The 16205-nt window shown below is 42.0% G+C and overlaps 1 protein-coding gene across 1 annotated transcript; it reads right to left on the bottom strand.

Moving 5' to 3' along the window:
* Window positions 1-6072: 6072 nt before the first annotated feature.
* On the bottom strand, window positions 6073-13912 carry LOC114600894 (transmembrane protein 14C-like). The gene is made up of 5 exons (XM_028737709.2): window positions 13745-13912; window positions 12009-12085; window positions 9172-9273; window positions 8191-8278; window positions 6073-7251 (listed from the first exon to the last, which is right to left on the bottom strand). The coding sequence occupies exons 2-5, from the start codon at window positions 12082-12084 to the stop codon at window positions 7194-7196; spliced, it is 324 nt and encodes a 107-aa protein (XP_028593542.1). The 5' UTR covers window position 12085; window positions 13745-13912; the 3' UTR covers window positions 6073-7193.
* Window positions 13913-16205: the final 2293 nt, after the last annotated feature.

Raw genomic sequence — 16205 nt, 5'->3', positions numbered from 1 at the left:
GCTGGGTGAAACGTTGTGAGCCCTGCCAGGTCTCCCGGCCGGATCCACCCAAGGCACTAGTACAGTCCTGGGAGTCCACACAGTCCCCATGGTCTCGGGTGTACGTGGATTTCGTGGGGCCTTTTCAGGGCCAACACTTCCTAATAGTGGTCGATTCTCAGTCCAAGTGGCTCAAGGTGGTGCCGACCTCAACTGAGTCCGCTAGAGTGACTATAAACGCGCTCAGGAAGCTATTTGCGACACATGGCTTGCCAGACACACTGGTGAGTGATAATGGGACCACTTTTACTTTGGCGGAATTCAAAGAATTTGTAACCAAGAATGGAATCAGCCACATTCGTTCCGCTCCTTTTCACATGGCGACTAACGGCCAAGCTGAATGCATGGTCCGTTCTACCAAAGATGCACTTAGGCGCATAGTTCATGGAGACTAGACTCTCCGGTTAGTGGAGTTCTTATTGGCCCAACACATCACCTCAAGTGCAGTGACTGGCCGGAGCCCGGCAGAGTTGCTTATGGGGAGGAGGCTCACTACCCTCCTTTATCGTATGCACCCTGACTGGGCTCTTGAGCAACGACCATCCACTGTGGTGCGGGGGGCTCCAAGAGGGTTCTCCCCAGGGGACACTGTGTACGTCCGAAACTATGGGCCCGGACAGGGTTGGGTCCCTGGTATCATTGCCCGCTGTACAGGTCCGGTTTCCTATGAGGAAGGGTTGGAGGGGGGACTGGTTTGGAAGAGACACCTCGACCAGATCAGCCAGGGCACCTCCAAACACAGAACTTCAAGTGGAACCAGAGGACAAGGGTACCTCGGGAGATTCTGTGCCCAGGCCAGGGTGGGAACCAGACAGGTTGCCGGTGACTGAGTTACACCAGCAGGGCGAACACAGGCTCTATCAGCAGTGACCCCTTCAAAGTCGGTCTCGCTGACCGCCCCACTCAGACCACGGGTACCGGAGGAACCTCCTGGGTCACCCACTTGGGCACAGGAACCACGATGGTCCCAGCGGGAGCAGAAAAGGCTGGCACACCTTGATGACTATGTTTGTTCCTTTTTTTAGGAAGTTTGGGGGAGGAGTGTTATATATTGGGTTTAACACATTTTATGTTACAAGGTGTGTTCTAACCAATCGTAGAAGCATTGGTAGACGAACATTCTAATGGCAAGTAAGTGCATGCTCTTTCAACTGTCAACTGTCAACGGTCAGTTCATGCTCAGGATTATTATTGTGTTGTCCAGTCAGTTTGGTTCTTGTGTTCCTATGAGTGAGCTGTTGTCACTGACAAATGTTGAATAAACTTAGTTGAGGAACTTATACAGTGGTACCTCGTGTTACATACGCTTCAGGTTACATACGCTTCAGGTTACAGACTCCACGAACCCAGAAATAGTACCTTGGGTTAAGAACTTTACTTCAGTATGAGAACAGAAATCGTGCTCTGGCGGCGCGGCAGCAGCAGGAGGCCCCATTAGCTAAAGTGGTGTTTCAGGTTAAGAACAGTTTCAGGTTAAGAACTGACCTCCGGAACAAATTAAGTACTTAACCCGAGGTACCACTGTACTGCCTTGGGCTTCTGACTTTTTCCAAACATTTAATAGACAGTGGGCACATTTGTGATTTTGAGAAAGTGCCATGGGGCCAGTAATGAAATGGCTGGTGTGCAGGTGGGGCAGAACACAAAATGGCTGCCATGGGGCTATGTAGGAGAGGTCAACCCATTTCAACAGCAACTGAGTGGGAAAAGCAGCTACTCAAAAGCATTGTGGATTTTTGAAGGAAGGAATTGTTTTACTAAAACCTTTTGTAGGTACTGTTGGGCACATTGGTGCCCAAGCATACTGCACTGACAAACCTGGGATAGAATGACGGAATGACCTTTAGCTTTCTAGAGGGGGGAATTTTGGCAGGTAATGATGGTCCGTCAGGAGACACACAAGTTACACCAGCTGAAATTTCCTCCTCTACACCACCACTGAATTGTGCCTTGGCATCAGGACATCTTCCGTGTAAAGATTCAGCATGTTGGCTGTAAAAATTTATTCAATTTATTTTGCTATTCATTTTAAAATATTTTTATCCCGCCTTTCTGTTTAAATACCGGTAAATGCTCAAAGCAGTTTATTATCTAGTCAGCATATTAAAACAACACTAAAATCTGAAATAACCAATAGTGAAAGAAAGAAGCAGCGGCAGATCAAACACTCCAACTAATATAAATATCTTAAACAAGATTGATGCTATACTAACATTTCAGCTCTGCTTATATCACTTTGGGAAAAAATTAATCCCATGAAATGGAGCACTGAAGCCAAGAATAATTTGTAATGCAGCTAGTTTTGCAGTGTCACAATGCTACATTTTCATTCAAGACAGCAACTTATACTTTGAGAGTATAAGTTTAAACAAGACAATTAAGGCTAGGTTGACCTTTGTGTGCTGCCTTTGTCCAAACCTCCCTTCATTGTGGCTGCATTAAGCCTGGGGTAGGAAAGAAATGGAGAGATTAACATAATTAGCTCTCATTTAATAAGGCTGTTTAATTGGCCAATCCTTGTTCTTTCCTAGCTTCAGTCTCATTCTCCATTGATATACAGACGAATTCTTTCTCTTTTAATTGCCCTTTAGAAACAGGAAGGATCTGGTACTGTTGTAATTATTTTGATCGCCTTGTAATGTCAGCCTTGCAATAAATTGAAGAATATCTGGGATTCTGAGCTAACACCCTTCCACCTTGCAGTAACAAATTCAGATTCTTCTCTAGGCAAAAATAATTGCAACAAATCATACTTGTGACAACAATAACTTTGCATGGCTAAATGTTACCTAGGCGTTAGGGCTTGAAAAATATTTAGAATATGAAGCTGCAGGCCTCACTTTTTTAAGGTACTCAGATGACATTAATGCCAACAATACTGTACACCATCTCTGCGTAGTTCAATGTGCATTACATTCATTCTTTCAGTGATGCTTGCAACTAGTAGCTTTGTATTACAGATATTTTGGCACCTGAAAGAACAAAGCCTCTCCCTGGAGTACAAATACAATGAGTTGTATCCAATGCTCTCTGTGCATAGTTGTGCTGGCGCAATGGGACTTCCGTTTCCTCTCTTCCTCCATACCTCTCAACCCTCCAGAGCTGATTTTGGGGACATGCAGGGAGCTGAAAGGAGCAGAAGCTGTTAATAGTTTGCTTTTCCCTTTCATGACCTGAGGCAGTCATTTCACTCTACTTGGTAAGGTGGCCGGGGGGGGGGGGGGGTGTCCAGACTGGCAAACTGCAGAGCAAATAGCAAAAAATAAACAAATCTCTTCTGAAAAGTGTGATGGACTATGTGCTCCTAGTTTCTATGACAGCAAAGCAAGTATGAGAGCAATCTCCACTACTGCATGTCACACTATTACCTAGGGTGGCTTAGTGAGTAATGGAGATACATCAGTTGAAAGTCTTCTACACAACTGTTGAGGGTGCAGGGGCCCTGTGCTCTTTTCCACCTGGATATCCAACCACTACCGCATTGTTCTGCCACCACAATGTTCATCCTATTTCTTCTGGACTTCTGCACCTCTTTCAGAGTCTATAAGTGGCTCAGGAAGAACCACATGCATGGAGCAACCTTACATGGAGCAGTGAGTTAAATTGATGCTCAGCTCTAATGACAGGGTACCTCAGTGCATGTGAACATGATGCTGCTTTTACTCAAAAATTCTATTACTTTTTTATATATGCTGGATGCTGCCCAGACTGGCTGGGGAAACCCAGCCAGATAGGTGGGGTATAAATAAATAATAATAATTATAATAATTATAATTATTAGAAAGGAGCTGAACAATAGCTCATTAGGTGAATTAAGTTGAGATTGAACCTGGAACTCCCTGGATCACACTCTTAACAACGATAAGCAGCTTCTAGTAATTTGAGACAACACAGTTCTCTCAGCCCTGAGAACATAATCCTGCATTTCCAAGCATTGCCTAACAATCCAAGGTTCAACTGCACCTGTTTTTGTCTTAGAAACATTTAATGCATTTTCTCCCCACTGTTCTTCAGCAGCCTGTTTATGCTCTTCTTGATGTGGAGCTGAACGCTAATAAAACAGAATTTGGAATCAACTCCTGAGGATGACATGTTTATGAGAGGAAGGGACTAATAAATCTGCCAGACCCTGCAGCCCTGCTAAGGGATAACATTAATTCCATCTCTTTTTCTACAGTGCACCTGATAAGCAAGTCCCCTGTGCCTTTGAAGGAACATTACAACCTTTATTCCAGTGAGCCTCTGCTACTTACACAGCTAATTGCCTTTCTGCATGAGTGTTAGGATTCCTTACTTGAGGTTACAAAGTGGATTTGGATTCTGTACCCTCTTCTGCTGCTGGCCATGAAACTGATCCAAATAGTGCTTGTCTGTCAGCATATTTCACATGTAAATACTTGTTGGAGGGTGATGTTTTGTACACACTCTCTCTCTCTCTATATATATATATATCTCATATTGAAATGAGAAAGTTCAGGAACCAGCCTGCAGTTGGTCATCACTGGATTTACCTTTCCCTGACTCATTCAGGTAATCTAGTTTAAAAGAGCTTCTTAATTCTCTCAGTACAGTGGTACCTCAGGTTACAGACACTTCAGGTTACAGACTCCGCTAACCCAGAAATAGTACTTCGGGTTAAGAACTTTGCTTCAGGATGAGAACAGAAATTGTGTGGCAGTGGTGGCACAGCAGCGGAAGGCCCCATTAGCTAAAGTGGGGTCTCAGGTTAAGAACAGTTTCAGGTTAAGAACGGACCTCCAGAACGAATTAAGTTCTTAACCCGAGGGACCACTGTACAGGGAAGTGGCTCCTGAAGATCAGATGGGAGTATGTCCGGGTTAGGGAACCTGTAGCCCTCCAAATGCTGCAGACAACAGCTCCCATAATGTTGAACTCAAGAGTATGCTGCAAACCATCATTCCTGAAATTCGATTCCGTTCTCATGTACAAGTTTCTTTAGCCAACAAGCATGTCTTATCGTAACAGCACAATTTCTATCCAAGAAGTTGAAGCTTGGATTTACATTTTCATGTTTCATCTGTGTGTTTTTTTTTAATTCCATATTAATCCTATCTGAGACAGCAAAGCTTTTTAGCACCCTCTGTCGTCTCAACCTGCAAATGCTAATGCAGATACAATCCACACACAACGTATTATTTTAATGTGTCTGTTCAAACCAGAGCCATACATTTGTCTCTGGAGAGGTCTGCTTGGAGGCTCCCCCCCAAGCTTGTTGTACCCCATCACTTTTGACCTTTCCCTTTGTTATCCATTCACATTGGCTGCCTAAAATGCAGAAGCGGCTTTAGCCTATCATTTCATGTCATCCATATTATCATATAGAGACACTGCGTGCTATATGTGCATGTTCAATCTACAGTAGGCTATCAAAATTGTCCACCTGCTTCCCCCAGACTAAAGGTAGCACACTAGTCAGATACTGTGGCCTGCCAACCACATGATAAATCCTTTGGTTTTAGCACCCATGTAATAGTGCAAACCAAAGAATTTTGACCATTCTTATTTTCTGCAATACATAGTTGGGTCATGAGTGAAACAAACCTCTAACAAGACTAACTGAATGTTAGTTAGCAACAAACACCTCCCATTCATTCTTCTTCAGGGCAGGGGTCCCAACAACGTTGTTAATTTTTGCTGGTAGAGGTGCATAGAGCATTTTTCATCATAGGACCACAGTGATAGGAAAGGATCGCTGCTGAATTTCTGCCCATCACACAGCACAGACCCACATTCTACACACTGGCAATCAGACTAAGGTTTTTGCCTGAGCCTCCACTCTTTATGGATGCATCACACAATGATTTATCCTGTTTATCCTAACTAAAACGTTAGTGTCCCTGTCACACCCAGTATACAAATCACAACTTGAATAGCTTCCCACGTTTTGGGCATTGCACCATTTTTCTCAAAGATGTGAAAATGTCTGGTCGAATAACTATGGAAACTTTTTTCCATTTGGTTACAAACACTATGAAAGCAATTGTTACTTATAAATCAATCACAACAGAAATGTCAAGTTGTCTGCATAGGGTTTAATGCTGTAAGAAAATATCATATATGGATTGAATTCAGTATTTCCCACCAATTCATTATATTAAAAAAGATATGACATGGATATACGATCAAAGACTGCATCTTTCAAAAATAATAATAAAAATAAGTTCGAAAAAAGAAGAGCACAAAAGTATACCAATCCAGTAAAGAATAGTTTTGACTACCATAATTCTATCTGTTTAATTAAAAACAAAAACAAAAACCAGTAGCATTTTACTTAACATGGTAAGAAAAATATTACCCTTATGTTTCTATAGAAGCAAGCTCCTAGCTGAAAACTCCATCAGGGTTAAGCCTGATCCTCTCCTCTGCTGAAACTATGATGGCATCTGCAGCGACTTACAATGGCTGCAAAAACGTCCTATATGTGAGAGGGGTGAATATGCTGTGGCCTTCCAGTGGTTGCTGGACCACAACTCCCATCATCCCTGACCATTGACCCTACTGGCTGAGGCTGATGGGAGTTGGAATCCAACAACATCTGAAGCGACAAAGGCTCCCTGGACATGCTATAAGAAGCAGGTAAGATGAGGGCTCTCAATCAAATTTGCCTTTATATACATCCTTGTAAATGTTATTACTACGTGAATTTGGAAGAGTACTGTTACGTCAGAACACCAGCATAAGGGACTATTCCCACAGCTTTTAGAATAAAGCAATATGGGCCATGGTGGAAGCCAGGCCGACCCTGTTCTCTGCTGCTTCCATGCAACAGAACAGATAAAAACTGCATTCAGCCACGCCTTCCCTGCTGCCTTGTAATTTATAATCTCTTTATCGGTTAAGCCAAAAGCCTGCCTTTGCCTTTCTAGTCAACACACATTGTCTTCATCGACAACAAATATACCACACTGAATTTCATATCATAAACAGTAGTTACTTCTAGAATGTGAAAAGGAAACATTTCTGTACACAATAAGACACTGTCAATGACCTCTATCATAAGTTTTTAAAAATTAGGACCCTCAATATTTAGGGCGTGCTCTTTCTTTGTCCTTCTCTTTCCCATAGCACATTCATCCTGGTGCCTGGTGTTCAGTCTTCTTATCCATGTGTCTCAAGCCTCGTGTGAGGTCCTGTTATCCTTCATGTGGCTTTTCATACATCTTCAGTCCAAGTCTCCCAACCATCAGGAGGCTTTAAAGGAAAATGTAGTCAAGTTTATCTATATGACAGAACTGTGCGAAGCCGCCTCCTACACAATTGCTCTTCTGACTGTGCAACACACCTCCAATATTTTATTTTGGAGGCTGGGACAGAAATGGGAGAAAGCAAGCATGTTGTCCAGTAGTTCTCCATTCTGTCAGTAGCCCCAACTCTCAGCCTTCCCAAACTGGAACCATGCAGTTCCTCAGGACCAGGTAACGCTTGTCTCATTTTTTGGCAGTGCTAAGACAGCCTGTGCCCCCATCTCTCCCAACGGGTCTACAGTGCAAGTGAGAAAATCTCCCTTCCTGGAGAAATGCAGACGTAGCCACCAGGTTGATTTGGCTTCAGAGTACACCACTTCTGTTTTGTTAATTTTTATGGAATGCATGCTTTTAGTATTATATGGTTTCACTGTTGTTTCATTTTACAATGTTGTGTATTTTGTATATCTGTAACTCATCTTGGGACATGTTTAAGAAAGGCAACTTAAGAATTTTAATTAAGCTATCAACAAGTCAACTGCTGATTGGCTGAAGGGATGGCTAATAAGAGGATTTGGTTGCCAATGAGTGGAATATAGATTATGGGAGATGGAGCAGGGGGAGAAGAGAAGGTTTCGAAAGGTGGCCGGCATGTATAGTCTTGAAAGCCATGGAATGGGTCAATCTAAACCAGATCTTGCTTAATAAAATGATCTTATCTAATAAAAAGTACCGAAATGCACAACGAAATTGCTTATCCCAAAAAAGGGTTATGCAGTACAGCTTCTAGAATGCAATTTTATAAAACTAAAATTAGAGCCTGATCCTAACTGTGCCTGTTTAGAAGTGCTGGTATGTCCCACTGATTTTAACTGGCATGTATGCAACAGGAATGTAGCCTTAATGTCAAAAGCAAAATAAATAAAATAAACACGCAGCATAATACCTTGCACCAGCAATCAGTCCTGCAGGCATGAATTTCCCCGAGTTGTAGAATCTCATGCCCATAATACCAGCTAAGGTTCCAGAAGCAACTAATTGAAAGATAGAAACAGAAGCAGCATTATATCAGGGGCGTTTCTGCCCACTTGAGGGCAATGATTAAAAAAGCCAAGTTATCAACTTAATTATGCACAAACATGGACACACACACAGCTCAAAGATGTGTACCAATGTAACCGTTTTACACTCCTTAGTAACAACTGCAACCAAACAATTATTTAATATTTATTTTGAAAATTTGTTGACCACCTAATCAACAAAATGCTCCAGAAATTTCACACCAAGTTCAAATTACACATTATTATTATTACTATTATTATTGCCAGACAGAAATGATGAACTGTAAGATGAATAATCTACTTCTACCTAAAATCTAACCTCAGAGAAAAGTAGTGAAAAAGCCAGCATTGTGCAATTGGGCTAAGCAGCTGACAAAATGTACTCTTAAGGGATGTTCAGAGGCACTTTTCTAATTGCAAGTTGCATCACAGCACACAATAGGGAGCATGGGATATATCTCAGAGCAGGGATGGGGAACCAGCTGTCCTCCAGATGATGGACTACAACTCCCATCATCCCTGATGATGTCCTACTGTGTTGGGATGGGGTAGCTCCCTAGTAAGTGTGTTTAGGATTGCTTTAACTGACGCATGTGGTTTAATTCATCAAATGATGCTATGCACGTGTGCTCCAGAATCAGCTTCCTGGTACAACACACAGCATCACACATGAAAGGACCCCACATTTATTCCAAATCAGCCTCCTGATAAAATTGGTATTTAACTTTGCTGCTTGTATCAAGTGGTTTGGTTGCTGTTGTTATAGTACACCAATGAAATAAAATACATTAGATGCATTCAAAGGGTTGTGGTTAAGAGTTACTTTTACGTAATTCACATATATACATTTCCCCAGTTATGCTTACTCAGTGAAAGCCAAATGTTTTTTGGGTCTTGAGAAAGTTGGTAAGCTCCAAGTCCTGCTAAGCTCCCAAAAAGAAGACCAGCAGCTAAAGATGGGACACTACCTGGAATAAATAAAACAAGCAATGTTTGTTAAGCTGTAGATACAAACGGGGTATATAAACCAAACCAACAAAATTTATTCTGTTCTAAGCAATTTTCAGCTAAAAAAAAGCATTGCTCAAATGTTTAATATTTGAATTGATCTGATGCTTTATAGCGCAAGCCCTGAACTGGTGGGGTCAGATCCGCATGTAAGGTTGGTCGCACCAGTGGGACCACCATTTTCTTTGAAGGTTTTGGTAAGTGAAGGCAAAGTAAGGTAGAGCATGCTAAAAACAGAGGAGAAAGATGACTGTATATTGTAAAAAAATTAAATAAAAATTAAGTAGGTGCAATGTTGCCTGTTGGTATTGAAAAACATGGTCTGAAAAACATGAAAAGTCCTGCCTTCCAAATATGTGGTATCTGCTGTCCCAGATAGCTTCAACCTATTCAGACTAAGAACCCACTTGTCATCAAAACATGCATTTGAGGACCCATTTTTTAAACTCCTATTGCAACCCACCTTGAATCAGGCTGCAGCCCACCAGATGGAAGACCAGTGCACTATGCTAACCTCATAATCATATGTGCCATCTGGGAAACAGGTAAGGTTTACCCCAACTATTTAAATTTCCCCTTTTAAATACTTGAAGGATGAACATATTTTTCACATAATAAAAAAGGCTAGTAGTATTGCTCATCTACTCAAAGATGAAGACATTGTTCACATATAACAGCAAACCATGGCCTGTTTTTTTGTCCAGGTGCTGAACATAGATACTCGCTCCTTCTCTCATGCACTCTAATTCCCTCTCTCACTTTATGGTTTGATCACATCGAAGTTTGACATTACATCGGGCCAGCCTACAAACCAGAAATAGAAATCTACCTTAAAAAGCAAATAAGCACATACCCCCTGTTCTTTCTGTTGTCTCCTCACAACTTCCCCATAGTAAAACTCAACATTTACTTTGGTGTAACTCAACATTCACTTTAGTGTCCTTTTAAATGAGCCCTTAGTACAGTTACTCTGGGCAAAGGATAATCCTGCGCTATTCTAGGAAAGTGGCCTCAGGAGGCTGCTTCTACTCCCATTATCAGTTTATATATAAAGAGGTGACCTGCAAACGAAATTGATGAAATGTCACCACCTTTGGCTACTGGTGAATGGTGCCATTAATAAGGCTTAAGGGAGCACTCAACACCGATTTCTAACACCACTTGTTCCATTTGCAGGACAAACCTAATTGGACTTGAAGCATCAAGGGCACTGTTAAAACAGCCTTGAGTATTTTCTGTCTAGGCATTCTGCCTTCCTTCCATCATGCCACTGAAATGACTTGCAATGATTTGTTATTCTCATCATCAGTGTGTGATCTGTCATTTTCATAATGCCCTTGTGAATAAAAAGCTAGTCCTGGAATTCAAATGCTTAGATCTCTCCTCCTAGATATCTTAAAAAAAATGGCATTAGGTTATTACTTCCCTCTTTTAAATTTTGATTTGCTTGCCTTCTAGCCACAGAGAAGTTAAAATGAAGGACAAAATAAACCAAAAAAAAATCTTCCATCTGGGTCCACCCCTCCCCACCTTGACACTTATTCCCAGAGACCATTATGTCTCTAACCATCATTCCAACTACTCAAAATGCTGCAAGAAGAATCCTGTGAGAAGCCCCTCACCACGTGAAGAGTATCATCACAAATCAATACATCGATTTTCCATCAAGGTTAATGGAAGTTATACATGCAAGCCCAGAGAAAAATATGCCCTGAACGGCTTTTGTTACAGAACTGCTACCATCAGTTCTTGAGAGACCTTTCTTGTTAAATTATTCATTTGTAGAAATAAAACCATGAGGAGAAAAAAACCCCAACAATTATTTCCCTCTATGAACACAAAATACATTACTTGCTGCCTAAGTAGTTGCGTGTATGTTAGGTTTGGTAGGAAAATACATATTACATATATTCCAACCCCCTCAAACAAATTATTGTTTTTTTCTGAGGGGTTTTTCTGCTTCCCTCAAAACGTTAAGGAAGTTCTTGTTTCTAGGCAGAGTAGGTAAGTTCTGTCAATGCTAACAATGTGCCATTGCAACACAAGATACACTGTTTAGCTGTGCTGCAGAGGTGAAAATCTACATGTTAGAATCACAGTGCAACAAGTTTGTTCAAATAACCATGGGTGGTATTTAACTTAGTTTTATGTAACCCCATTGAAATTGTTGGACCTAATCTTCATTAATTTCAGTACTACTCTGAGTAAAATTTTAGTGAATATTTGACACCTCGATGGGCACTGTGCGCAACTCAGGGGAAAACAATATGGCCTGCAACATGCAAACGTTTCGGGTCTTGCCATAGATTATCAGCATAGCTCTGCCTGTGCCCTTATCTTCCTAAAGCACTTTTTCATAGGAAGGGTGTCAGTTCCCTACAACTGCTAATCAGCACCCTACAGCAAAAACTAGTAACAGCAACTTGGTATCTGTATATAGACTGATAGTAGGAATGCATAGTTGGAAGTTTTCCGTTTTTTCAAGAGGGACCTCCATTTTAGAGAATATAATTCTGCGTTTCCTAACTTGGTGCCCTCCAGATGTGCGGGGCTACAACTCCCATTATCCTTGACCATTGGTTCTGTTAGCTAGAGCTGATGGGAACTGGAGTCCAATAACTGCTGGAGGGCACCATGTTTGAAATTGCTATTTAACACCAGAAAACAAGACTGTGAGGCGACATCAATACTATACCTGCTTTTGCATAGCCAATCATCCCGCCAGAAGCCACTAAAGCTGCATAGCCAAAACCAATCCAGTCCAACCCCATTCTGGAATGCAATAAAGATATGTATGTGGTAAATGTTTGCAACGAATGGAAATCAGATACAAATTGACTTTTTGTACCTTGTGCTAAGTGTCTTACGTGTAGACTGTTCTTCCTAGGACACAGCATTTGTCATATTCTCAGCCTTGCTAATAAGGTCTCAGAAGTTACTGGCCTGCCCACCAAATACCAATTTAAATTGTTTCAGGCATATGGGCAACCATAAAATATAGAAGACAAGACTAGAACTCTATAAATTCTCCCACACCTGATTACTGCAGGTAAATGACAATTTAACATATTCCTGCTCACAGCCTCCATTGTTTCGGTTTATTTTGACAGTGCTCATGAAAAAACCCCACTTGCTTAGAAGAAAACCCCCAATTTATGGCCTTTAAATGTGGGGGTTTTTTGGTTATGTATTTTTGTGTTTTTATACCTTAAGGTACCCTGTGATCATTGGATGGAGGGCAGTATATTAATTTAAGAAATAATAAGAGGGGGGGAAACACTTTTTCAAAAGGAAAAAATATATTAGCTTGATCTTGGATTTATTGAGTGGTTTTGGAGAAATGCAAGTAGCAATTCCCTACCTCAAAACTGTAGAGGAGAGAAATGAAGTAAGGATTGTAAAACACTTGCTGAAAGAGCAATGTAAGATGTGTTTGTAAGTACAGTGGTACCTCGGGTTACATACGCTTCAGGTTACATACGCTTCAGGTTACAGACTCTGCTAAGCCAGAAATATTACCTAGGGTTAAGAACTTTGCTTCAGGATGAGAACAGAAATTGTGGTCCGGCAGCACGGCAGCAGCAGGAGGCCCCATTAGCTAAAGTGGTGCTTCAGGTTAAGAACAGTTTCAGGTTAAGTATGGACCTCCGGAACGAATTAAGTACTTAACCTGAGGTACCACTGTACATTTACCAGGAATGGACACAGAAATATGAAATGAATTCAACAGACACATCTTTAATGTTGGGTTTATACACTGGTTTGCTAAACACCTGCAGACTTAAATAATAATAGACTCATAAAGTTACATTTCCTTAGCATGCTCTTCTAAATTTTGAAATTATGGGGGAGAGGGAAACAGAATAAAGGAAAACATACATAATCCTCAGTCTGAACTTACCTCACTGTGTGGTTGTGAGGCTAAAACTATACCCTATACTTCTTGCAATGGTGGAATTCAAAATGTAGTAATTTATTTAATTTCAGGTCAGTCTATAAAAAGTTCTTCTAACTTCATGTAACTAGAAGCAAAGAGTTCTCTGACAATTATTTTCAAGATAAACGCACATGTGTTACTCATATTTAGATATCTGTTTTGTTGGAGGGTTTTTTTCCCCTTGGAAGTAGAGAATTCTCTGGGGTTGAAATCTTGGAACACCCAGGCTTAGAAAGAATCTGTACTCTTAATCAAAAGCTCCAATTTAGATCGATAAGGCATTATTTTATTAAAACTCTGAATTTTTCTAATGGGGGGGGGAACACTACCCTCTGATATTAATCCGATTTCCATCTATGTCTGCACAGGATCCCTTCACTGTTCACCAACTATTATATATACAGTATTCACAAAAGGTTCAGTACAAAGCCAGTTCGCTGGCTGCTGCCTTATTGTAAGACAAGAAGAGAAAAACCATGAATAAAGTCACTTACTCTGCAGGAGCAGCAGCAGAAGAGTCACAACGTAGGAACTCAGAACAAAACCGAGCCGTGCAAATACCGAACCCGCCGGGCAATGGGAGAACTACAAAACAGCAACGCACGTGACCGCGGGCCAAGCAGAGCAACAACCCGAGTTGTATTTGCAAAATCGTGGCCAAGCAGCGACTTGCCCTTTGGTTTTCTTACAGAAAGCTACTACGTCAACCCAAACGTACCACAGCCGGGGGTGGGGTGGGGCGTTATTTCATTAAAGGCGAGGCAAAGCATCAGAACATTCCTCTGAGCCATTGCAAAAGCGTTTTTCCACCCTGCTGGTGCAATCCCCAATGGTTGCATCCAAACTAATATTTGCACGCATAAAAGAGACGAGCTCTAAACAGTGACTTTTCTTTTCAGTTTCTCTGGAATATTACAGAGAGAGAGAGAGAGAGAGAGGGAGCCTGTTTTACAGGGGCAAGGGGGTGGGGTGGTTCTTGCAACCCTGAAATCCACACCGAACGTTGCAACAAATTAAAAACCTTCATTAGAAACTTCAGGGCTGGTTAAGGCAGGTTGCAGCCACAAGTACATTTACTGGGTAGGAATTAAGCGCAAGTCCACACCGTATTTTGATTTATTTAATTTTATCCTCACAACAACCCTGTATGGTAGTTTTATTTATTTATTTTTAGTGGTAAAAGTAAAAGTGGTACATTTATAGCACATGACTGACCCCAAAGAATCGTGGGAACTGTAGTTTCCTCTTCACAGAACTACAACTCCCAGCATTCTTTGGGAAAAGCCAGGTGTTTTAAACATATGGATCTGGCCTTTGACTGCAACACTATAAACGCTTATCTGGGAATAAATCACACTAAACTCAGTATGATTTACTTGTGTAAGTAGGCAAATTTAGGATTGCATGGACCTTAGCTCACTGCTGGAGTTTTGTATGCAGAATGTCCCAGGTTTGATCCCCATCATCTCCAAATTAGGTCCAGGCAGACTTCCTCCCTGAAACCCTACTGTCCAGTCAGTGCTGGCAAATGAGCTAAATGGACCCTGAAAATTATTATGGCTTCAGTTAGATAACAAGTTGCTTGTATGAACTGGGCAGTCAGATAAGAATAGGAAGTTGGTTGCTGCACTACTGTTGCAATCAAAGTAAAACAGAAAAGAATCCCAATAGGCCATTACATTTATGCGAGAAGATTCTAGTTCTGTCCATAGTGCAACCCTATGCCTTTTTGCTCAAAAGAAAACCTCACTGTCATCAAAAGGTCTAGTAGGAAGCAAAATATGTCAGTGGGGAGTCAGTGGGATTGCTCCCAAGTTGAACTGAGTCAGGGTGTGCTAAGGCTGCCATATGGGGAATTTCCGAAAGGCAGCGCTTTGTCCTGAATATATGAAATATGGCAACCCTAGGGTGTGGGTGTGTTAACCTGACTTCTAATTGCCAAGGAGAGGGCGGACGAGCTGTCTCTATGGCGAGAGCATGAATGACACTCACAAATGTATCTCCAGTATGATTGGTGGGCATTCAGTGGTTTTGCTTTTTTATATTGCGCTATGGTCTAAACCACTGAGCCTCTAGGGCAGGGGTCTGCAACCTTTAAGACAAAAAGAGCCACTTGGACCCGTTTCCGAAGAAAAAAAAAACTGGGAGTCGCAAAACTCGTCATTATAAAAATAACTTTTTTGTCACTTTTTTATTATTTCTTTGTTTGACCCCTCAGAATTACTCCTCCTCATAGAAATAAATGTTAAATTAACAAGTTACCTTTTTTGTGTGTGTGTGTGTTCTTCACTCCCCTTCAAAACAGTGACCAGCGTACATGCCCCCTTTCAATGCAGTGACCAGCATACATGCCCCTTACAATGTAGCGGGTGGGTGGGTGGGCAGGAAGGTGACGTCGGGACGGTGCGTGACTAACGCACGCACCGTCCCCATGCGACGTCACAGCCAGTACAGCGCCCGCCACAGTGGGGAGTGTCGGGGCGCGCAATGCGCCTCCTCCCCTCGCTAGTATCCGCCCCGGAGCCGCGGCAAAGGTGTAAAAAAGCCACATGCGGCTCCGGAGCCGCGGGTTGCAGACCCCTGCTCTAGGGCTTGCCGATCAGAAGGCCGGCGGTTCGAATCCCCACAATGGGGTGAGCTCCTGTTGCTCAGTCCCAGCTCCTGCTAACCTAGCAGTTCGAAAGCAAGCCAAAAAGTGCAAGTAGATAAATAGGTACTGCTCCAGTGGGAAGGTAAAGAGCGTTTCTGTGCGCTGCTCTGGTTTCGGTGTTCCGTTGCACCAGAAGCGGCTTAGTCATGCTGGCCACATGACCTGGAAAAACTGTCTGCGGACATACAGCTCCCTCGGCCTGTAAAGCAATATGAGCGCCGCAACTCCTGAGTCATCTGCAACTGGACTTAACTGTCAGTGGTCCTTTACCTTTACTTTTTTACTTTTTGTACTTCTATCAGGTT

The sequence above is a fragment of the Podarcis muralis genome, chromosome 8 (genome assembly GCF_964188315.1).
Source record: "Podarcis muralis chromosome 8, rPodMur119.hap1.1, whole genome shotgun sequence".
NCBI lineage: Eukaryota > Metazoa > Chordata > Lepidosauria > Squamata > Lacertidae > Podarcis > Podarcis muralis.
This window is presented reverse-complemented; position numbering and strand designations above follow the sequence as displayed.

Excerpts from the sequence above, each read along its gene's own strand:
- LOC114600894 (XM_028737709.2), bottom strand. The coding sequence starts at position 12,084 with ATGGGGTTGGACTGGATTGGTTTTGGCTATGCAGCTTTAGTGGCTTCT. Across the intron at positions 9,274-12,008 it reads GATTGGCTATGCAAAAGCAG|GTAGTGTCCCATCTTTAGCT; the intron begins GTATAGTATTGA and ends TATTTATTCCAG. Across the intron at positions 7,252-8,190 it reads GGACTGATTGCTGGTGCAAG|CCTCCTGATGGTTGGGAGAC; the intron begins GTATTATGCTGC and ends TTTCCTTTAAAG.